Raw genomic sequence first — 23,085 nt, forward strand, 5'->3', positions numbered from 1 at the left:
ATCCGGCGGTCGTCTATGTCAGGGTTAGACGGGACGGGGTACCGGAGGGGGTAGCAATGCCGCCAGGTGTTGCGGTGGGCCCTACTATGCTTGTGGAAGCATGGTGGCACGCTCAGGCACCTGACACGCGACTCTGGGGTGTGCCCCCCTCACGGGCGTCGCTGCCGCCATGTCTCGAAGGTGGAAAACGACATTCATCATGGAAAGTGGACTATCACGGTGAAACCTTCAGACTATTTTTGGGCTAGGTGAGACTATTTTTTACATTGTGCTGAGAGTCACACATATGTCATAACAAAAAAATTGCAAAGTATCTATGCCGACGGCTTAGCCGTCGGCATAGCAGCGCGCACGGCCACGGAACGGTGACGTGGCAAAGGGCCAGGCCTATGCCGACGGCCAAGCCGTCGGCATAGGTTGACCTTATCCGCTGTGGTTCGCCCCCGACCACCCATTCCCCATCTCCCCCTTTTCCTCCCGACCCACACCCGCGCCGCCGCCGGACCCTCTGCTCCGCCCGCCGCTGTCGTTCCCTCGCCCTGCTCCGCCGCCGCCCCACACGCGCTCTGGGCCACCACCGCCCTTCCTTCGCCACTCGCCGCAGCCTCCCCACCCGTGTTCCCCCCGCCCTTCCACTCGCTCCGGCCGGCGGCTAGGCTGCACCGGCCCTCCTCTGCCGCTACTCCAGCCGGCCTAGCCCGAGCCCGAGCTCCCCTCCGCCTCCCCTCCGTGCCTAGCCCCCCCCCTGAGCCGGCCCTCCCCCACGGTGAGCTTCTTCCCTCCCTCTTTGAAGCAATTTTTTTTGATTTAGTTAGATGATAGATGGATGGATGCATTATGTATGATGATAGATGGTTATATGGATGAATGCATGCATTATGTATGATGATAGTTAGATGATAGATGATGTGATGATAGTTAGAAATGTGAGAAACGCAAGAAATGCAAAAAAAATAGATGATAGATGATGATAGATTATGATGTTAATGATGATAGATGATGATGTTGATGATAGATGATAATGCTTTTTTTATGCCTTGATAATTTTTAGATGATGACGATGACAGATTTCCATTTTTTGCGAAAGAGATGATAAATGATGATGATTGTTGGATCATGATAAATGATGATGATTATTATTTTTTTATGCTTCGATGATTGTTACATGATGATAGATGATGACGGTGATGTTCTTAAATTTTGTCACGGTGCAGGTTCTGTGGTGTTCCATCTCGATGGAGTGATCGTCGTAGGAGCTGTTGGACCCCGATTGTCCCTCCACTATTCAACTACTTCCTCTACAGCCGAGGGTGAGCTACGAATAATGTCACTAGATTTCATTCTCAAGTCAAGTGGCGTAACCTAGGCATCTCCCGTCCGAAAGGGTTGCATCGATAAATATGCATTCAATTGCATATTTATCACCGTAGCTCTTTCGGATTGTCCAGCGTTTTCCATGGACAGCCCGAGGATGTGTAGATTGGGTATGTTCTCCATGTTCTACCCCGTTCTGAGACAGGATTTCGGCAGCACCTCCCCATTGTTCTCCGAAGCACATTCTCTCGGCTATTTGCCGAGACATGTATCTGGAGAATAGCGGGGAGGTGCTGCCGAAATTTTGTCTCGAAACGGGGTAGAATGGAGAACATACTCAATCTACAGATCCTCGGGTGGGATTAGGACCCATCTTTACCTATTAGAGATGTAGGTGGATTAAACGCGGTAGAAACTGAAAATTTGATGTGATTAATTTAAGTGAATCCTTAATTATGTTGTGTGGGTTGCAAAAAAGCAGAGGATGGCAGATAATCAGTGGATGTACAGTGGTTTTATCCATCGGAATCGAGTAACATCAGAGTGGATCGCGAAAACCGATGTGTATTTGAAGGAGATATTCCGTCGTCCAACGAGAATTATCCCACCATGCCCCTGTGCGAGATGTGCCAGACGTCACCGTAGAAATCAGACGGACATGAGTGAGCACCTTCGCACGCACGGATATATGCCAAACTTTGACATGCCGCCGATAAACATAGCCGAGCAGGACCGTGGTAGAGAGGAGGTGATGCGACAACGCATCGATGGATATGAGGACGACGGGGTCAGGAACATGCTAGATGATGTCATTGTTGCAGAAACGGCAAATGCGACACCTTTAGAGAATGAACCGGAGGAGCCTGAGGCAACCGCAAAGGCCTTCTTGGAGGTCTTGGCCTCGTCGAAGAAACCTCTTTATGCGGGTGCGAAAATATCTCAGCTGGATGCCATCTCGCAACTGATTGCAGTCAAGGCTGAGTACGGCTGTAGCCAGAAATGCTTCGAAGCATTCCTGGGAGTATGGGCTAACAGCCTCCCTGAGGGTCATGAACTGCCGAAAAGCATGTACGATACAAAGAAAATCATGAAGGCACTCTCTATGGATTATGAGAAAATAGATGTTTGCCCGAAGAATTGCCTTTTGTTTAGGCACGAGTATGCGGATGACAAGTACTGTAGGAAGTGCGGTTCGTCTCGGTACATTGAGGTGGTCGGTGAGGATGGTGAGAAAAAGCAGCTAACCATCCCCGTTAAGGTTCTTCGGTATCTTGATTTTATAAAAAGACTGCAGCGCCTTTTCATCACGAAGGAGTCTGCCAAAATGATGAAGTGGCACAAGGAAGGTATAAGGTACAATCCAAAAAAATCATACATCCATCGGGAGGGGAAGCATGGAAGTCATTCGATGAAGAATACCCCGAGGAAGCAGCCGAGGCTGGGAATGTCAGAATAGCCATATCAGGTGATGGGTTGAATCCATATGGTATGTCGTCCAATCCATACAGCTGCTGGCCTGTGTTTGTAATTCCGCTCAATCTTCCTCCCGGTGCCCTAATGCAACGGAAGACCATGTTCTTGTCGCTCATCATTCCGGGGCCTGACTACCCGGGGAAGCAATTGGGTGTGTTTATGCAGCCGCTTGTGGATGCTTTGCACCATTCTTGGTACTTTCCGAGGTTGACATACGACCGGGATCTGCAGAGAAATTTCTTGATGAAAGTTTGGTTGCACTATTGCATGCATGACTTTCCCGGCTATGCTCTATTCTGCGGATGGTGTACAAGTGGTAAGATGCCATGCCCAGTGTGCATGCAGGCTCTGCGAATGATTTGGCTGAGTAAGGGTGGCAAGTATGTAGCCTTTGACCTGCATCGACAGTTCCTCCCTCCAGACCATCCAGACAGGGAAGACAAGAAGAACTTCACGAAAGGCCGGGTTGTTCATGAAGTAACCGAGATTCCAACATTTTCGGGGGCAGATGTTCTTGCTCAGCTAAAAGCTCTCAAGCCTAAAGTCAAAGGCAAGCCAAAGCAAGGCTTCGAGGGATATGGTGAGACGCACAACTGGACGCACATTACCCCCTTCTCGCAGCTTCCCTATTTCAAGGACCTCAAACTTCCTTACAATATTGATGTGATGCACACCGAAAAGAATGTGGCAGAGTCCCTTTTCCACACGATCCTCAACATTCCTGATAAGACGAAGGATAACGTAAAAGCTAGAGCCGATCAACAGAGAATTTGTGATAGACCACGCCTGAACATGAAGCCTCCCACAGGCGGTCGAAAAAACTGGTTCAAGCCAGATGCTGACTTTGTCCTTAAACCGCCAGAAAAAAAAGAAGTACTTATCTGGCTGAAACAAATTTTGAAGTTCACCGATGGTTATGCATCGAATATAAGTAAGGGAGTCAATCTTTCAACAGGCAAAGTGACCGGCCTGAAGAATCATGACTACCATGTATGGATTGAGCGGATAATGCCGGTGATGGTTCGAGGCTATGTCCCCGAGCATGTCTCGCAAGTGCTTGCCGAGCTTAGCCATTTCTTCCGCACGCTCTGTGCTAAAGAAGTAAGTAAAGAGGTGATTGAAAAATTGCATAAGAAGGCACCGGAGTTGATAGTCAAGCTAGAGAAGATCTTTCCGCCAGGCTTCTTTACTCCGATGACACATCTCATTCTGCACCTCGCGAACGAGGTATTGTTGGCGGGCCCTGTGCAAAATCGCTGGCAGTACGGCCCTGAGAGGCAGAACAAGCATCTCCGACGGAAATGTGGAAACAAAGCTAAGATTGAAGCTTCCATAGCTGAGGCAGTTATCCTAGAGGAGGTGTCAGACCTCAGGACATCATACTATCCAGACCACGTTCCCCATCTGCATAACAAGGTGCCTTGATACAATATAGAAGAGCCCAAGTAACAACCCAGGCTCGATCTATTCAACGCGCAAGGGGGGAGGGCTGGGGCCTCGAAATCTTATAACATGCCACGACAAGAGTGGGATGACCTCATGTTCTATATCTTGCACAACATCAAGGAAGTTGAGGAAGTGTGGATGAGGTAATACCACTACACCATTCCTTTATGTCTTCCACATCATCATGTTTCATGTTCACTTAGTCCCGGTCTAACACCGCTTATCTTTTTTTAGTGATTTCGTTCAAGAGGAATGGACGGGAGTGAATCCTCCTACTGAGGCGGAGGCACTTACTCTTCTCCGTCATGGAAACCCTGGACGTAAAAATTTTGTTGCTTGGTTCATGGAGAAAGTAATTTTCCACACTCCCCTATTAAATACCTACTTCAACATTTATTAGTTAACCGAACTAATGCATGCAACAATTTCCATTATACTTGTAGGGAAAAGATCCGAACATATCTATGGATGATGAATTGAGATGGGTTTCCATGAGTTTTGACCCTGCCGTTGTGACATGTAAAAAGTATGATGTGAATGGGTATCGCTTCCATATAGAGGAGCACCAAAACAGCCGCCCCAATCCCAAAACTATAAATACTGGAGTGTACACCCCCGGTCAAAATTCAGTAGACTACGACGGAAGGGTACAAAATATATACGAGGTTAAATTCCGCCAGGGGCGTGAGACCCTAAGTCTGTCTGTGTTCAAATGCCGATGGTTCGATCCGCGGGAGGGGGTAAAACATACGCCTTCCATTGGTTTGGTCGAAGTTAAACCATGAACCGTCTATGCCGGAGCCGATCTCTTCATTGCGGCTACCCAAGCTACACAAGTATATTATCTGCCTTACCCATGCCAGAAAGTGTATCTAAAGGGTTGGGAAGTTGTGTTCAAGGTGTCGCCACATGGTAAGCTACCAGACCCGAATGAAGACGATTACTACAACATTAACCCCATGACATACGAGGGAGTGTTCTATCAAGAGCAACCTGATGATGATGATGATGTGGTTAGAAACGATGACGCTAGACCATTGGATGATGATGATGATGTGGTTAGAAACGATGACGCTAGACCATTGGGTGATGATGATGTGGACCCAAACGTCGACGATGCACGGAATGATGGTGAGACCATTGTCAATGAAAATGACATACTTATGCTAGAAAAGTTAAACGAAGACGCTGATGACGAGGAAGAGCCTCCACCTCCGTCATACAACGAAGATGATATGATTGATAGTGATGATGAGACGGACCGAGAAAGAGGTTACAACAGTGATGATTCATATGGGTTCTAGCAGATGTACATTTCAAGTTTTTTTTCTATAGTTTAGGAATATGCCTTTTTATTAATGTGTTTATTATCATGCCTTTTCCTTCATTTCATTAATTTACTAACTGCTTTTTCTCTTTTCAATGCAGGTTCGTGGAACATGGGCAAGTGGAAGGCCGACGGTGTGGGTTTCCTACGCAAGGTCGTCGGCCTGCCTAGTCGGAGTGGTCGAGCACGTAATCCTCCCCCTCGGCTACTTGACGATGACTCCTCACAGGGAGGTCGAGGGAGAGGTGCCCCTAGAGGAGGAGGGGGCGGGGGGGAGAGCCTCTAGAGGACGAGGTGCTGGGGGGAGAGCCACTACAGGGGGTCGCGGCCAGAAAGAGCGCACCCTCACCGACTTAGGGGTGTTGTCTTCGAGGCCCTCCTCTAGTGAGGTACCCTCTAGGGAGGAGGAGGAGGAGGAGGAGGAGGTGGTGGTGGTGGAGGAGGAGGAGGAGGTGGAGGAGGAGGCAGGCGAGGAGGAGGAGGAGGAGGAGGAGGAGGTTGGGGAGGAGGTTGGGGAGGGGGAGGCAGGCGAGGAGGAGGGTGGTGGCGGGGATGATGGTGGTGACGGGAAGGGGGTTGACAAGAAGGGGTGGCTGTGTGGCAACGCAAAGCTACCAAAGCAGGTTCCTGCTATTGAGGAGCAGAAGTGGCTCATTGAGCCCATGGGAAAAGAGTAAGTGGTTCATTATTTTGCTTGTCACATGCTTATTCCGGTTGTTATTTATTTTGCTTGTCACATGCTAATAGTTCATTCTTTTGCAGCAACTGGATATATTCTAAAGGGGTCCGTATTCCCAACGGCCTCATCACCGTCTTGCTGAATTTATATTGGTCGGGGTTGTACTGTCCTAATCCAGCCAGGCAGCCGGACCGTCGGGTTTTGGCCACGAGCTAGGACCACTGGGAAGCGGCCCGCCACGCGGACCATGAGACCCATGCCAAGGCCGTGATCACTACTTTCTGGGTGAGTTCTCTTCAGAAGCACAAGTCCATTCTAGTTTCATGAATGATTTAACTCATGGCTTCTTCCATTCTTGTTTCATGCATGATTGTAGACATTCTATCGAGTTCTTCCGGAGCACAGGGCTAGAGCGGACCAGATCGTGCTGCGCCAATGCAAGAAGAAGGCCCGCCAGATGCAGTACGAGGTGCGCTATGTGGCCATCTCCACATACTACCACGACTATCTTGGTGTGAAGATGACCAAGGAAGAAGCGCGGAGGATGGCCATTACCTTGGAGAGGCCCGAGTTCTTGGCGGTAAGTATAAAAGATTTTTCATTATGCTTTCATTATGCTTTCATTACCTTGTGGTACATTATGCTTTATGCTTTATGCTTCCATAACACCAATTTGGACACACCTACATGCCATTATGCTTTTATTATGTAGGTGTGTCCAAATTGGTGTTATGGAAAAGACGAGTCCTGGGCGGCATTGGTGGATCTTTGGTGTGATGAGGCTGGAGCCTGAGCGGCTATGAGAACCAAAAATAAGGCTAACCGAGGGACGGAGGGAGTACATGCTCAGGGAAACCGAAACCACTATCTCCACAAGGCAGTTAATGCATGACTAACCCCATTAAACATTCTTCTTCTTCTATTTTACCATCACTTTCTTATGTATGACTAATCTCTGTTTGGTGGTGCAGGAGGAGAAACTGAAGCGGCCGGTCTCAGACATGCAGGCGTGGGAGATCGCCCATACGCGGAAGGACTCCAAGCCTGGCGAGCCCCAGTACTACGGCAAGAAGACCGCGGGGAGGAAGCAGGCCTACTCCGAAGCATATCTGAAGTTGCATCCTGACACACCTGACCCCATTGCGGCGCCTCTGGACGATAGGGCGCTGGTGAGCATGGGGCCCAAGGAGCACGGTCGGGAGGCGGTTCTCGATGCTGTGATCACTCCTAGTATCTCCTACACACAGCTTCGTCGGATCGACCCGAGCCTGAGCCAGCGCACGAGCCAGCCAGTGACCAGTACACAGTTTTCAGGAGCAACAATCTGTAAGTATTTTCCCTCTTATCTTCATTGCTCACTTCATTTTCCGCATTTAGTAGTTTTATGAGTTCCATCATGTCATACTGTAGGCCTACATGGAGTACACACGCCAGGAGACCATGGCATGGCATCAGAGGCTTTATGAACACCAAGTGCAGAGGGATAGCTAGATGCAGCAGGCTTTTCAGGATATGGCGGCCGGCAGGTGTCCTCAGTTCCCTCCAGCACAATGCCCTCCAGCACAACCAGTGTTGATGAGCTTTGAGGAGTTTGTGGCACAGAACGCTGGCCCCTCGCCGGTTAGTTCATCCCCAATCTATTCACCCAAAGCATGTCATGCCTTTCAACACAGTCATATATCCCGTGCATATGTCTTTTCAACATCCAGGGAACATGTGGATCTACCTTTGGCGGTGGTCTTCGCAGCACTCCGGAGACACGGAGCCCGACCACTCCGATCCACGGAGGCGGAGGCGGAGGCGGTAGCGCTGCCGCTAGCAGTGACGACCTGGGCTTTGGCCGTCTTGGCGGTGACGACCTCCGCGGTGCTCGATGATCCTTGTGTGGTGATGATGCTTGAGATGACTTGTGTGTGGTGATGATCATTTAGATGGCTTGTGTGCTTCTCTATATGCTTATGTTGGTTGTGATGATGTTCATTTAGAGACTTGTGTGTGATGATGCTTATGCATATATTGTTGTGATGGTACCGGATGATATCCCGTTGTGTTTTATATGTCTATCTCATCATATATATCTACTGATATGTGCTGCTATTTGAATTGAATTGATCTGAAAACAAACAGAAAAAAGAAAAAAAGCAAAAGCAAACTATGCCGACGGCCTAACCGTCGGCATAGGGCTAGCGTGAGCTCCCAGTAGCTGACATGTGGGCGCCTATGCCGATGGCCTAGCCGTCGACTTAGTTTAAAAAATGTGCCAACGGCTAGGCCGTCGACATAGGCGCCCACGTGTCAGCTACTGGGAGCTCTGTATGAAGGACTATGCCGACGGCCTGGCCGTTGGCTTAGTTTCAAATTATACCGACGACCAAGCCGTCGGCATAGCCCTGGTCCTAGAGCAACGGCTGGTCGCCACGTGGCACACCTATGCCGACGGTCGAGCCGTCGGCATAGTTTTTGACTAAGCCGACGGCTAGGCCGTCGGCATAGTGGTGCCACGTGGCGACCGTTCGTTGGGCAGACTTGACGGCGGCCGCCGTTAGGCGTGATATTAGCCGACGGCTAGGGCCGTCGGCATAGATGTACGGCCCCCGTTGGCGTATCGTATATGCCGACGGCTTTTCTATGCCGACGGCCTCCCTGGCTGTGCCGACGCATATGTTGCCGACGGCCCTATGCCGACGGGGGCCGTCGGCATAGGCCTATCCCGACGGGACTTAGGGCTATGCCGACGGCCCTGGCCGTCGGCATAGGGGGCGATTCTGGTAGTGATGACACCAACAGCAAAGAAGTCCCCTGTAAGGTATGGGTATGCCTTACCTTACATTTTTATTTATTACATTATTGTGGTCATGCATTTTATTAGCACATATGAAAGCACCTCGGAAGGACTCTACTCAATCTTTATCACTGTTACAGGAACTGCAAGTCAACGGGCTCTAAAATCCTGAAGTGTAGTGCTAGGAACAAGCTCGGAGTTTCAAGGAGGCTGAATTTTCATCCTCATCACAGGCACCTGAGTTGTGCGGCAGAGATCGAAGACACATAGAGTTTGTATGATTATTCTTTGAGGTACAAGATGCACGAGTACTGTGAGCTCCCTGGATGTAGAGCTGTCCTGAGCTGCGAAGAAGGATCTAACATAATGATACCGACTACTCTGAAGTTATCAAAGCTTCGCAGCAGAGTGATTTTGATGCGTTCATTTAACAAAGTTGTCAAGCTCCATCATGAACACTTTGCTCTTGCTGGAAAGTTTTCCTCGAAGAACTTCCAAATCTATCAAGATGACTCCATCAAGCTTGATGGTCTGGCCGAGGGCGCGATAGTGGAGTACAGTGAAGCTGCCGGGGACCTTGACTATCGCCAATTTGTTCATATGGTTGTAGAGGAGGTATTTCATGGTCAGAAGCTACCATTTGATCTGACCGAGTGGCTAAGGATCATCTCCCAGGGAGTGAACGCGTGTCATGGCAGCCTGCTCTGCAGCCATATTGACCTGATGGAGCCATATCAAGGATACAGAAACTTTGTCTCATTGTTTCAGCTATTCTGGAAAGTCAAAGATACCACTGGTGGAGAAGATCTGCTAAACTCTCTGGGACATTACAGGGGATGGAAATCTAAGGGCCTGCAATGTTCATTTCTTCACGATACATTGACCTACGAGGATGAAGCTGGCCATAGATTTGAATATGAAGATGACATCAGAGGACTTCTGAGATTATTGATGAACTCCTTCCGTCACTCGGCAAAAAGCCACTGCAGGCTCGCTATCTACCTGATTATGAATGAGTCCCGCAGGTTGCTGTCTGATCTTCAAAGGGCGCTGCACCAGGGTGGTTACCTTAGTCACCTGTCTGTGAATTACAGTATGTGAAAGCATCCTACATTATACTTCTGTGCACAGTATGCTTCCGTCATCTGAGAGAAGACCATCGCACTCTCTGTACATCAACTCGTGTATGGCAGCACATGATTCAAGGCATGCTATAAATCTCAATAGCAGCCTTAGCTCTTCTGCGAAGATCCTTCCATTTCATCATGGACAGGTCTAATGCAATGAAGGCTGAAGGCTGGAGGCCTGGTGCTGTGTTTGAACACAGCTTGTAACTAGAAAACGGATAGCGATTTGATATTCTTCTTTTCTTTTTGGGCTGTATAGTAGAAATCTTGCCCTTCTTTGAGATGTCCTTGTAGTGGACACTCTACACTTGTGTGTGATGACTGGTGTATGTCCTTTACGCCCTTTAGTATGCAGTGGAACATCACCTGAAATCAATATATTCTTTCTTTCTGGTGGTATTGTTGTGAACTTGTTCCTAATGCCATGATAGTTTTGTGATGCTGGCGTGGTGGATCTCTAGACCCTCTTGACATGCATGCATTTTACTCTGCATTGGAATATCATCTGAAGTGTATGTCTTTTTTCTGGCTGTATTGTTCATAATGCCATGATATACCTATTGTCTTGATGATTGATTCATGTCAGTTATGCACTGGAGTGTACAACTACAAAATCACCTCCTGTCATCTGCAGCAGGATAAATTATCTTTTTGGCAGATCATCTCTCTCTCTCTCTCAAATGGAAAAGCTATGAAAATTTTCCTTGAGTTAGTGAATTGATTCTCAAAACACAAAAGGGGAGTCAAGACCTGAGGTCAGCTTTAGTATAACACCTTCAGATCAAGCTGCTGCTGCTCAGCACCTCCTCTCTTCTTGTACCAAAATTCAGATTGATAATGGCGAGCATGTTTCCTTTTGGGCTGCGATCAGACGTGGGAGCCCTCGTAGATTTTGCTTATTTCCTCTCCTCTTAGGATCAGATGGATATCTTCATCACAACTTGGATTCTGGTTCGAAATCTTGTGCTTGAGGACACCATTTCTTTGGTCAGCCTATGATGCCCATTTCTTTCTTTGGTCAGATTCATAACACCACCAACAGTCACAAATTTTGGCCCGTTCGAAAAACTGAAGGTAAGATGAGGTTTTTCCTTCTGCTCCTTCAAAACAGATTATGGACTGCAGATAGGCTGATCGAGAGCTAGAGGATGGCCGCACGGCATGATAATGCATGCTTGGCTGCTCGCTTTGTGATCTAGTTCTGGAAACCTTACTGTAAGAAAAACTAGTTCTGGAGTGCCCTTTTGCTAAACAGACCTGGTTTGCCTTTGGCATCTCTCATCCATGGGTGTCAACCACTCCTCTGAATGCTTCAACTGCATGCTCTGACTGAAACCCAGCCAAAGGAGAAGGAAGATCTGCACAGTTTTTCTTCCCTTTGGCTGGATTTCAGTCTGTACAGATTTTCCTTCTCCTTCAATGCTTAAGCAGAGCTTCCGGTGTCTAAAAACCAATGTGGTAGCTTAAGCAGAGATTCAGTCTGTAGACATAGCTTAAGTTTATCTTGCGTGAAGACAAAGGTTGGCTTTCACCCTTCTGAAGACAAGTTTATCTGCACTTGCACATATTCAGAATCTTTACAAGACTCAAAGATCTGCCAGTTTAATCATTCATTCTCTTTACTGAATCTGAAAGCCGATTCATATCAATCGGACAGTCAATACTCACTCAATAATCTACAACTTGAGGCATGGACGAGCTTTTCTCGTTTCTCTCTTCAACGCGCGCGCCAAGCCACTGGACTGGAGATCCTGCCGTTGGATGCCGGCGCCTCCATGTTCTGCAGCGCGGCCATTTTAAACATTTTTCTTAAAGGATCAATTTTGAAAGATCATGACCATTTTCAAAATTGCAATTTAAAGTATTCACGAGCATTTCTTAAATATGTAATTTTTAAAGAACCATGTACTTTTGAAAAATGGGCCAATTTTTTTAATAATGTAGGAACGTTTTATTATATTTTTTGAATATATTTAAAATTTAAATCATTTTAGAAATAAACTTCAAAAAAACATGAAAGCCATTTAGAATGCATGGACATTGTTTTAATCTATGAACACTTTATAAATTTTGGGTAACATTCTTTAATATGTATTTGATTTGTTGGTGGCTTCGCCCGGTAATATGTACTCCCTCCTTAAGAAATATAAGAGCATTAAAATCACTAGTTTTACAGAGGGGGTATGTTTTAGTGAATTTATCCCTTTTTAGGATCTCTTAGAGAATTTATCTTTTCTTTAGCAAATTTGGAGAATTTATCTAAATCTGTCCAAAAAAAATCCGGCTCAACCCCGGAACGGGCCCATGTGTGCGCCTAGGCAGGCTATCCATCGGAATGGGCCGAACCGAATTTCAGGCGCCTGAAGAAGAATAGCACACGCGCAAAAAAGAAAAGGAAAAAAAGATGGGAAGCAGAGGAGGGGCGGCGCGCCGCCGGCCACATCAACATTTCGGCGACCACGGGAGGGGTGGCGCGGCCACACCAAGATTTCGGCGACCACGGGAGGGGCGGCGCGTCTCAACTGCCTTCTTTCTAGCCATACGGGCGGCCCGGCAACTCAAGCAGTCCACGGGCGCGTGGAGCACGAGAGCGGCGGCGACGACTCCGGCGACCACGGCGCGGCAACTCCGGTGAGGCGGTGAGGCGCTGACCCCTATTCTGCTCCTTCCGACTCGGTGTCTAGCTAGGCACTCTGCCATTGGCTATCTGCATGCAATCCGAGCCCGGCTGTGAGTCAGGTTAGATCTGTCGCCTCCTCCTTGCCCTTCCGTTTGTCTATAAATTTCTTCTCCTCTACTGGCAACCCTGCTCGTAACCTCCGTCAGAATCAAAAAAATCAATCTTTAGATCCAGTTAGAGCCGGAAGATCGATTGGAGAAAACATGTCTAAGCGTCAGCACTCGCACCTCGACGTCGCCCGCACTGGCAAAAGGCCGCGTGGTGTGCCAAAGAAGCACCTCTACCTGGTGCTGGGTGATTGGCATAAGGGCTTCAGCATCCGCAAGATCGACGTCGACGCCTTGCAGGACGCCACCACCGACCTGCACCATGGGTTCCCTCACCCTGCTGCTCTCCGGTTAGCCGCACCGGTAAATCGTCTTCGCATGGACTTCGCCGCCATGGGCAGTGACATCTTCATCACCACCAACCCATGCTGCCCGCACACTCCCACCCTCGTGTTCGACACCAAGACGGCTGGGCTCACCATGGGCCCCCGTCCACCGGTTCGACTCATCGACAGGACCACCTTCACCGTGGCCGCCGGCGGCATGATGTACGCATTGACACATCGCCATGTCCACGAGCAGCACTCTTTCGAGGCCATGTCGTGGGCGCCAATGGACAAGGACGAGCCGTGGCCGAGCCCAACCATGAGGTGGTCCTGGAAAAGCGTGCCCTCGCCGCCACCATTCGCCATGGATGACGTGATCACCTCCTACGCGCTGCACCCGGACGGGCACACCATATTCATGTCCGCGCACGACATACGCTATCATCATCTTCCAAAGGGCACCTTCTCCTTCGACACCAGGACTTCCAAGTGGAGGTTGCATGGGGATTGGGCTCTACCATTCCAAGGGCAAGCACACTACGACGACGGGCTAGACGCATGGGTCGGGCTTCACAAGGACGGTACATCTGCTCCTGTGAAGTCGCCTCCCGCAGCAGCACAAGTGCGGTGGAGCCGGAGTGGAAGGTGATCAAGGAGAAACTGTTCCACAAGGACCCGGAGAGGCGGCTGGCATTTGCGAGGCCCAGTCTCGCCTACATGGGCGATGTCAGCTTTTGCCTTGTGGAGTCTGTGCTACGCGAGGGAGTGGAGTTTAAGTGCGCCTTTGGTGACCGTGATGGCTGTGTGCTCCACATGAGCACCTTTGGTCTTAAGTATGGTCGTAGGGGACAACTGCAAACCACGCGCCACCACACTAACTCCTATGTAGTGTGTAAGCATCTCCAGACAGTTTCTCCTGTAGTCTTCTGGATGTAGAGCTATTTGTTGACATGTTTTATGCAAACCATGTCCGAGAGTAATGTACGCTATGTATTATTATATGTGGGCACTATAAAGAGAAATAAAAAAGAAGTCCACTTCTCTTGGCATTTTTGTGGAACATGAGTGATTATTTTTGCATAACTGTTCTCGAAAGCACAGTGATGATCACACGTTACAAAAACTAAAAGTGGGACTGTCTTTTGCTCCTGCAATAACACGGTGTTAAATATGGATGGTGAAATTCTATTGTATAATAGTATCATAATAGACAATGAAATTATCTCTTATTTTGAAGAAACAGGGCTGAAGCTCTGCCTTTGCATTAAGGAGAAATTAGAGTTTTCTTACGGCAAAATTAAATCATCTATAGTACACCAAAAAGAATTAAATGGTGACAAACCTGCTGAGTAATTGCCAGGCCCAGTTCTGACAAAAATTGGAAAACTTGTACAGCTAATATTGTCTAGCTAGTCATATATGTTCTTGAAGAACAAAAAAAATAACTGTTGCTGAAGGCACAGCTAATATTGTCTAGCCAGTCATAGACACTGTAAGCTATGTATTATATGTGGGCAGGATAATAAAGAGAAATAAAAAAGAAGCCCACTTCTGTTGGCATTTTTGTGGAACATGAATGATTCTTTTTGCATATCTGTTCTTGAAAGCACAGTGATGATCACACGTTACAAAAACTAAAAGTGGGGCTGTCTTTTGCTCCTGCAATAACGCTATTCTTAAATACGGATGGTGAAACTTTATTGTAATATCATAACAAACAATGAAATTATTTCTTATTTTAAAGAAACATGGCAGAAGCTCTGCCTTTGCATTGAGGAGAAATTAGAGTTTTCTTATGGCAAAATTAAATCATCTATGAGTACACAAAAGAAGTAAATGGTGGCAAATATATGGTCGATTTGTAAAAAATTCAGACTGGTTTCCGACCTGCGCCCGTCTGTGGCATATGTGAATGAGATTACCCCCGGTAAATCCATTCCTCCTATGGAGGTGTCGTGTTTATTTTCAGCAGGTACCGATCTCGTTGCTCCAACTTTGTCAACTCACAGTCGAGGAAGTAATTAAAGGGAAATCACCATAAGTGTCGAACGACCGATTCCACATGCCCAAACGAAGACGCCCCGAGGCAAATGCCTCGGCAGGTTCCGATAAGATTTTGAGGGATGATAATGGAGTTGTGATCTTTGCGGCATATAGACGATTGTACTTCTACAATGAGGCTCTAGAGGCTGAGTTACATGTGATAATGGAGGGGGTTGGTTTGGCGATCCGACAGACTACCTTATCAGCATTACTCCAATCTGATTGCACCACTTCATTAGCTGCAATGAAGGGCGACACATTGGACAAAACAACATACGGTCCTTTGATAGTCGATTTTAACCGGTTGTTGGAAGACGGGGTGTTTACTCCCGTTAAGATTTCCCGTGAACAAAACAATATTGCAGACCGTGTAGCAAATTTTGGTTGCAGTGGGGACAAGATTGCGTGATGGCTTAATCATACTCCTACTTGTTTTTTTTTGCGAGTTATACTCCTACTTGTATTGCTGAAGACTGCTGCTATACAGACGATAAAGTTGTGGCCGACTCCAGACGATCCTACTTGGCAGCGGCATGTGCATGCAGGAGTCAATTGTTTTTTCTTAGTTGATGCTAGCGCTGTTGTGGACGAAGTATCATCCGCAGAACGTGCATAAAGTGTCGTGTGTGAAGCAATTTCGATTGTTGAACTAGTCGCTACCGATTGTAATCCCGTGACTTTGGAATAAGAAATGCACTGTTTTTTCCCGCAATTCTTAAGAAATTTTCACAAGGATTTCATTCTTATGAGTCAAATTATCTATACAGAAAAAGTTTGTAAGAATCCAAATCCTCTAAAAATAATATGGAATTCCTTCCTTTAAATCAAATATTGACGAGTTAGTTAAAAGAGACGCCATGTTGTTGCTTGCTGACTCTGACTCGTGTCTTATTCACGGCTCATGAAATTCTTTCTCTATCCAGATCGGGCAGGTTCAGAAGAAATACGCCTTCACTCGCAAGACTTTGGCTCCCGCTAATTTCTGATACGCCTTGAGCCATATATTACGTAGTCCTCAATATGTAAGTTGATTTGTTCTGATGTACTACTAGAATGCTTTGCATATGTTGATTGGAAAATCTGTCATCAAGAGTTGTGTTTATTATGTGATCCTATATTTTTCCAAATTGTATTCAAAAGTTGCACCAACAGCAAGCACGCGACGATGATGGGTTTGTATATCGTCATATTTTTCGGGGACGTGAAAGTTGTACTTTGTGCTCTGTGCTGTTTGACTGTGAAGCTAAACTAGTGAAGTCTTTGTTTACTTGTGTGTGAATTGTTGAGCGAAGTAGCAATGATTGAGTGATGACATTCTAAAGACCCATGTTTCTTCGTTTCAAATGTTGTCAGCATAAAATTCTGAACAAGTTGTAGTGAATGAAGATGACCCATCTAGCATAATACAGAAAGAAAATCCTTTACTTTCGGTGACTGGATTGTTGCCAAATTGACATGGTAAAGAAAGAAAGATAAAAGGAAAGAAGAAACAAGTGCCTGACTGGCTGGCTGGCCGACTCATTAGAGAAACAACAGTCAGCCAACAACAGAAGTACGTACAGAAACCAGTCAGCAGCAAGCAAACACACACAGCCACACTCGTCAATGCCGATCGATGCCATTATATATGTTGTTGCATATCTTAATAGGACGCGTCTAGCGAGCAGCCGTGCGCTCGCTAGCGCTCCTCGGCAGCCGGCTGTATTAGGAAATTTTTTGTCCCATCTCTTGATTAGGAAAGTCCGCTGATTTCAGAGACCAAAATCGAAAAGCATCATCCACTCGCCTTCACGCTGGCCCAAGTTCTTTTTCATATGCTCTGCCATGCCAGTAATAAAGTAAAAAGGCAATTAATTGCATTCCAAAAAATTCAAAAAGCTATAACTTTCGAATTACATGTCAAAATTAAAATCCGTTTCCACCATCGGAACCCTCGCGACGAGATCTTTAAAAGTAGACCCCATTTATATATGTTTCGATGAACTTTTTTCATTGCCAACTGGTTGTACTAGATGGTGCAATTTTTATACTATGAGATGCAACTATTTTTTAGACCACCGTTTGTGCTACCACAACCAATTATAATACAACGTGATGCAATTTTAGTGCTACATGAAGCAACTTCACGTAATGAGCAGTTGGCCGAGCGGAAGTAGAGGGAGGAGAGAGGCGTACCAGGCAGCATCAATCAAGGTAAGTTCCCTTTTGGCTCCAGATGCTCCCTTCTTCACTTCCCCTTCCCCTTTGCCTCTGGATCTACCACCAATCTTCTCCTAATTGAAGGGAGTAGCAACAATAATCTAATGTCTTTGTAATTAAACACCACTTTGTGCAAGTAGACCCAGTAGCAAAACCAACTTCTGCCTGGATGTGTGCAAATAGACACAAGGGAGTAGTTTTGCAAAAAAAAATGTGCAACAAATAGCCCAGACTAGAAATATGGAGTGGATGTAGTGTCTGTACAAATAGAAGTCCATATTTGTGCAACTAAATCGTGGATCCAAGCCAACTTTTTCTACAATGTGTGCAACCAACAACCAAAACTATAAAGGAGTGAATATATTTGCACACTAAGCATTAATCCAATGACATCTTTCCTGCAACAAACAACCCAGACTAGAAAGATGGATTGGGTGTACTGTTTGTGCAAAAAGAAACACATATTTGTGCAACTAAGCCATTAGTCCATAACCAACTTTCCTGCAATATGTGTGCAAAAAAAACATCCCAGACTAGAAAGATGGATTGGGTGTACTGTTTCTGAACATATTTGTGCAACTAAGCACGGGTCCAAGCCAACCTTTTTATGCAAATGTACAACAAAACAGCCCAGACTGGAGACTATCTGTTCTAATCTTTTGGCTGTTGGTTGCACACATTGCAGGAAAAGATGGTTTTGGATCCATGTTTAGTTGGCACAAATATGGGCTTCTATTTGCACAGACACTACATTCAGTCCATCTTTTCCTGCAAAAAATGTGTACAACCAACACACATACTAGATGAAACTAAAAAAGACTGAGTTTGCTGTCTGCAAATATAAACATATAATTGTGCAACTAAACTTGTATCCAAATCCCAACTTTTTCTATAAATGTGTGCAGCAAAGAAACCAGACTAGAAAAAGCACAAGAACAATATTAAAAATGAGCGTACAAATAGGCTTGTCTCACACAAATTGCAAATAGGGGGAATATGTTCTATAGGATGTTACTAAAAGTAAATAGGAAAGAAGATGAAATTATTTTTCTTGTCATGAGAAAAAGGTGCCAAAGGTGATCACATTCCGACTTGAGCACATGCGGTTTTGCAAAACAAAAGGAGCCAAAGGTGATTAGTTAACATTGCACACAAAATATATGTTCTTCTGAAAAACTACATAAAAAAGGTTGACGATGCCAACTTGATATTATGTTAGTTGTGCAACTACAAAATGCATAGGATGCCAACTAAAATAGTTATTCTTGTGCAACTAGAAAGGTTGAGGATGTTAACTAGTTAGATGTTATTGTGTAACTAGAAAATGCTCAGGATGCCAACTAATTAATACTCATGTGCAACTAGAAAGGCTGAGGGTGCCAAGTCATTAGATACTCTTGGGCAACCCTCAAAAATTTGAAGATGGGACTAAAAAATTAGTTACTCTTGTGCAACTAGAAAGGTTGAGGATGTCAATTACTTGGATAATGTTTATGCAAGTAGAAATGCTGAGGATGCCACCTAATTGAATACTATTGTGCAACTATAAATATTGAGGATGCCAATTAATTAGATACTCGAAAAGAAATATTCATCGCTTGCATGACCAATCAAAAATTGCACATTCAGGTTTCAGGCTTCTAGAAGAAATGCTGAGGGTGTCAACGCAGCTACAAAAAGACTAAGGATGTCAACTAGTTGGATGGTATTGTGCAACTAGAAATGCTGTGGATGCCAACTAATTAGGTACTCTTGTGCAACTAGAAAAGTATGAGGATGCCAACTCACTTAGATACTCTCTGGGACACGTCATCATCCTCTCCATCCCCGTCATTATCAGCGCCACATGGTTCTTGCTTAGCACCCCGTTTTGAGTCCCGCCGAAAGGTCCTATTTGGAGAACCCTACAATGAACAAAAAAGATTGAACTACTGAGAGGGTAAAAGAGAAGAGCATAATTAATGGTCATGGGATAAAAGAAAAAGAAAATATGAACCTTTGTTTCACTGCCAGGCACCTCTCCTTCACCAACCAATTTGTCTCTGCAAAACAGAAAAAGAACAAACATATTTGTCAAATTAACAAAACTGCCACCCAGAAACAGTTATACTACTTGGTTGGCAAGTCAATCAAAACAACTTGGATAAGGGGACCTGCCTAGTTGCAAAAAAAAGGCTACAAAATGCCTTTGTATCACCGTGTGATCCACATCGTTTGCATGCTCACTGTGCAACTAAAAAAATAGCAGCCTTAGAAAGACTACCCTGGTTGAATTAAAATAAAAGTTGCACATGATTTGCTGCCTAGTTGTACAAAAAAACTGCCAGCCAAAAACAAAAAATTCCATCAAAAACAAAAAGTTAGGTTGGCTATTTTTAAACATGAAGTTGGCAAGTTCAATATAACAGGTTGCACAAGGGAAGCTGCCCCGGTTGCACAAATGGCTAAAAAACATTCACACAAAATCTACAAAAACTTCTAAATAACTAACCCTAAGACCCCTAACGTTGCAACATCGGACAAGGATGTCCCGTGTTGATACTGCCCAGTTTTTGGTGGACATGCACGGAGTGGCGGTTCATAGTACAACTCCAAATAAGACACTACAATCACAATTGAAAAGAACGTATGAATAAAAATATGTTGCTTTGGTGCAAGTCTAGTAACAAAAATGTTTCAGTGCTCCGACGTCCTGTGGCGGAGACGTTATCTAGCTGACATAGTATCACTACATTATGCAACTTCTCAAAGGTCGTATCCAACTGAGAACAACTATGTGTGCAACTACAACTATTGTGGATACCAAAAAAAATGTGACTAGCAAAAAAAAAGATAAACTTAAGCAAAATCATCATCTAGCCAACTTAGTATGGCTGTGTTGTGCAATTTCGCAATGATCGTGTCCAACTTAGACTACAACCATGACCAACTTAGTACAACTGTGTTCTATCAAAACTATTTCCATTGTCTATAATAATCCTACAATAGTTCAGACTATTTCCATGTCCTAACTGAAAATGATTTAGCGAAAGTTTCAGTAAACTGTTCGTCAGACTAGTACAGTAGTTTCGAACACTGTTTTCCAAGCACAAGGAGATTAGCACTGACTCAACTGCAAACAGCACTGCTATACACACGATTTTATACACATGATTTGTGGACGACGCTAAAATTACAGCGTACGATGCATGGCAGCAGCACTGGTGCATCGTTGGATATGATTGTCGGCTGTATGTCATGCGTGCAGTTTCGGCTACACATCAGTTTGGAACTGCAGATATGAGGAGAAGAGTAGGGAGTTTAAGGCCTCGATCTGACCAGATGGCGTCAAGACGGAGCGAGATTCGATCCCCGCGGCTGTAGCGCACGCACCTAGGGCTCCCTCGAAGCCAAGGCATGCTGGCCGGCCGCGGGGGCGCGGGGGAGAAGGAGGGATCACCGGCGTCCTCGCCGAAGATGAACTGGATGGAGTCAATCGAGTCGGGGCGAGATCCGAGGCCCGCGGTTGTGGCCCGTGCTTCTAGGGCTCCCTCGGCATGCGGGCGATTGTCGGGGAAGCGGGGGAGAAGGAGGGCTCGCCGGGGTCGCTGCGGCGGCGGCCGCCGCCTCGCCTCGGCTTGGTGGAGAGAGTGAGCGAGCGGAGGGAAAGAAGGAACCAGAGCCGCTGCGAGCGAGCGGAACAAAGGGTTGTCGGCTAGCGCGGCCGCTCGTTTCCACCAGATGGTGGCCGACCGCTTTTTAGATTTTAGGATCTTAATATTGCTTACATTCCAAGATAGATGGATAGATTGTCGCAAAAAAATAAGAAAAAGATAGATAGATATATACTAGCCCCTAAAAAAAGGAAAATAAAAAGGATGGATAGATACTACGTAGAGAGGAAGGAAGGAATTAGTCCGGTCACGTCTGAGGGGGTGTTTGTTTCGAGAGACTTTTTGGTGTAGGGACTAGAAAAAGTCCCTCTTAGAGATTTTTTAACCAAACAGGAGGGACTACTAGGGACTAAAAGTTGCTTTTTGGGACTAAATTAAGAAGACTCTCAAGGAGTCTTTTTTGGGACTTTTCCAACAATGCCCCTCCATGCACCCATTGGCCCGCCACCCATGGTGTTGTTTGATTGTTATTTTTCTATATATTAGGGGTAACATGGTCATTTAATAACCTCTAGGAAGGGACTAGGGACTTTTTAGTCTCTGAAAACAAACAGGAGGGACTTTTTGAGGGCTAAGGACTTTTTAGTTGGAACTAGAAAAAGTCATAGGACTTATGAACCAAACGAGGCTTGATGGATTCCCTGCAGTATTATCCATCTATTACTCCTCGTATCCCTCCTCCTCTATTTATTATTTACTCCTCGTATGGAAAGAGGGATTAATTCTCTCCCTCGAAACCAGGCGCTCTGTTACTCCCTCCCTCTCGTTCCTGCCGCATGCCATCCATCGGACTCCCCCTCGTGTCACGCGGATCGACCCCCCATCCGACGTCTCCCCGCGTTTCTTGCCTGCCCTCCTCTCTCTATTTATCTCCATCCAGTCCCTCCTCCCGCGTTCCCCTTCCTCTCCAATTGCCCCTCACCTTGCCTCATCTACAACACATACATACATGGAGACCCAAAGTTGTGCCAGGCTGTTCCAATGATGTACTGCCCACAACAACATTGATGGACCGTGTCAGGAGGGCCCGTGGGTTTGATCTGGTCTCTGGCGGTAAGCTCACACCGTTTCTCTCGATCTAATTAACCTTCTTTCTTCAAAGTCAAAAATCTTGGGATATATGGCACTACTCAAACTAATGAGTTTTCTTTCTTGCGGTGTAGTACATGGTTCTACTTAATTAGGTGACATGCAGGCAGGCAGAGATGAATTCGTCAGACAACGGCTAGCTACCTAGCAGGATCTGGATGCAGGTATGTTACTACCGGGGAACCTATTAACCGGTTTAAAGAAATAGCTAAAGCCATTGATCTTGGAACATATTGGCTGGACACTATCACACACCAAGTAATTTGCTAGGGATTGTTTTTCAGTGATGTTTTATTGGCTACTTACACTATGCATTTTGGTGTAAGTAGTGTATGTTTTAATAGTAAACAAGTTTTCGATCACAGTAAGTTATAAGGAACTTTATAGTTAGGTGTGTTTCCTGCTGCTACTGCTATAAGTGACCCAAGAAATGTCTGAATTTGTTTTAAGACTATCGCTTCTGCCACTGAACTACTGCTGTCGATGCTATACTCTGTTGTTCATGTTATACAGTAGTTAGGTGTGTTTCCTGCTGCTACTGCTATAAGTGACCTATGTAATGTCTGAATTTATTTCAAGACTACCGCTTCTGCCACTGAACTACTGCTGTTGATGCTATACTCTCTTGTTGATGATATAGTTAGGTGTTGTGGCTATACTCTGTTGATGCTATACTTTGTTGTTGATCCTACTGCTATAAGTCACCGCGGCTGCTGCCATACTACTATTGTTGATGCTATACTAGTGCAGCTTGTTTGACTTAACACTGATTTTTCCTCTGATGCTATACTAGTGTTGCTGTTGATTGGCTGAAAACTCTTTCCAGCCGACTCTAAAGTAGAGACCCATAAGAGGGGGAACATACATATACATCTCTTGGGCCCGTTTTACTTGCTATTC

General features: G+C 45.9%; 1 protein-coding gene, 1 long non-coding RNA gene and 1 pseudogene across 2 annotated transcripts; 2 read left to right on the forward strand and 1 right to left on the reverse strand.

The window, feature by feature from the left end:
* Nucleotides 1-9,321: 9,321 nt before the first annotated feature.
* Nucleotides 9,322-10,122, forward strand: LOC123184606 (uncharacterized). Its single transcript, XM_044596705.1, has one exon. The coding sequence runs from the start codon at nucleotides 9,322-9,324 to the stop codon at nucleotides 10,120-10,122; it is 801 nt and encodes a 266-aa protein (XP_044452640.1).
* A 2,853-nt stretch (nucleotides 10,123-12,975) lies between these two features.
* LOC123184607 (uncharacterized) lies at nucleotides 12,976-14,200 on the forward strand (annotated as a pseudogene).
* Nucleotides 14,201-16,897: 2,697 nt separating this feature from the next.
* LOC123184608 (uncharacterized) lies at nucleotides 16,898-19,883 on the reverse strand. Its single transcript, XR_006492998.1, has 3 exons — nucleotides 19,440-19,883; nucleotides 19,232-19,347; nucleotides 16,898-17,063 (listed from the first exon to the last, which is right to left on the reverse strand). It is a non-coding gene; the product is annotated as an uncharacterized lncRNA (long non-coding RNA).
* Between the last annotated feature and the right edge of the window lie 3,202 nt (nucleotides 19,884-23,085).

The sequence above is a fragment of the Triticum aestivum genome, chromosome 2A (assembly GCF_018294505.1).
Source record: "Triticum aestivum cultivar Chinese Spring chromosome 2A, IWGSC CS RefSeq v2.1, whole genome shotgun sequence".
Lineage (NCBI taxonomy): Eukaryota > Viridiplantae > Streptophyta > Magnoliopsida > Poales > Poaceae > Triticum > Triticum aestivum.

Excerpts from the sequence above, each read along its gene's own strand:
- LOC123184606 (XM_044596705.1), top strand. The coding sequence starts at position 9,322 with ATGCACGAGTACTGTGAGCTCCCTGGATGTAGAGCTGTCCTGAGCTGC.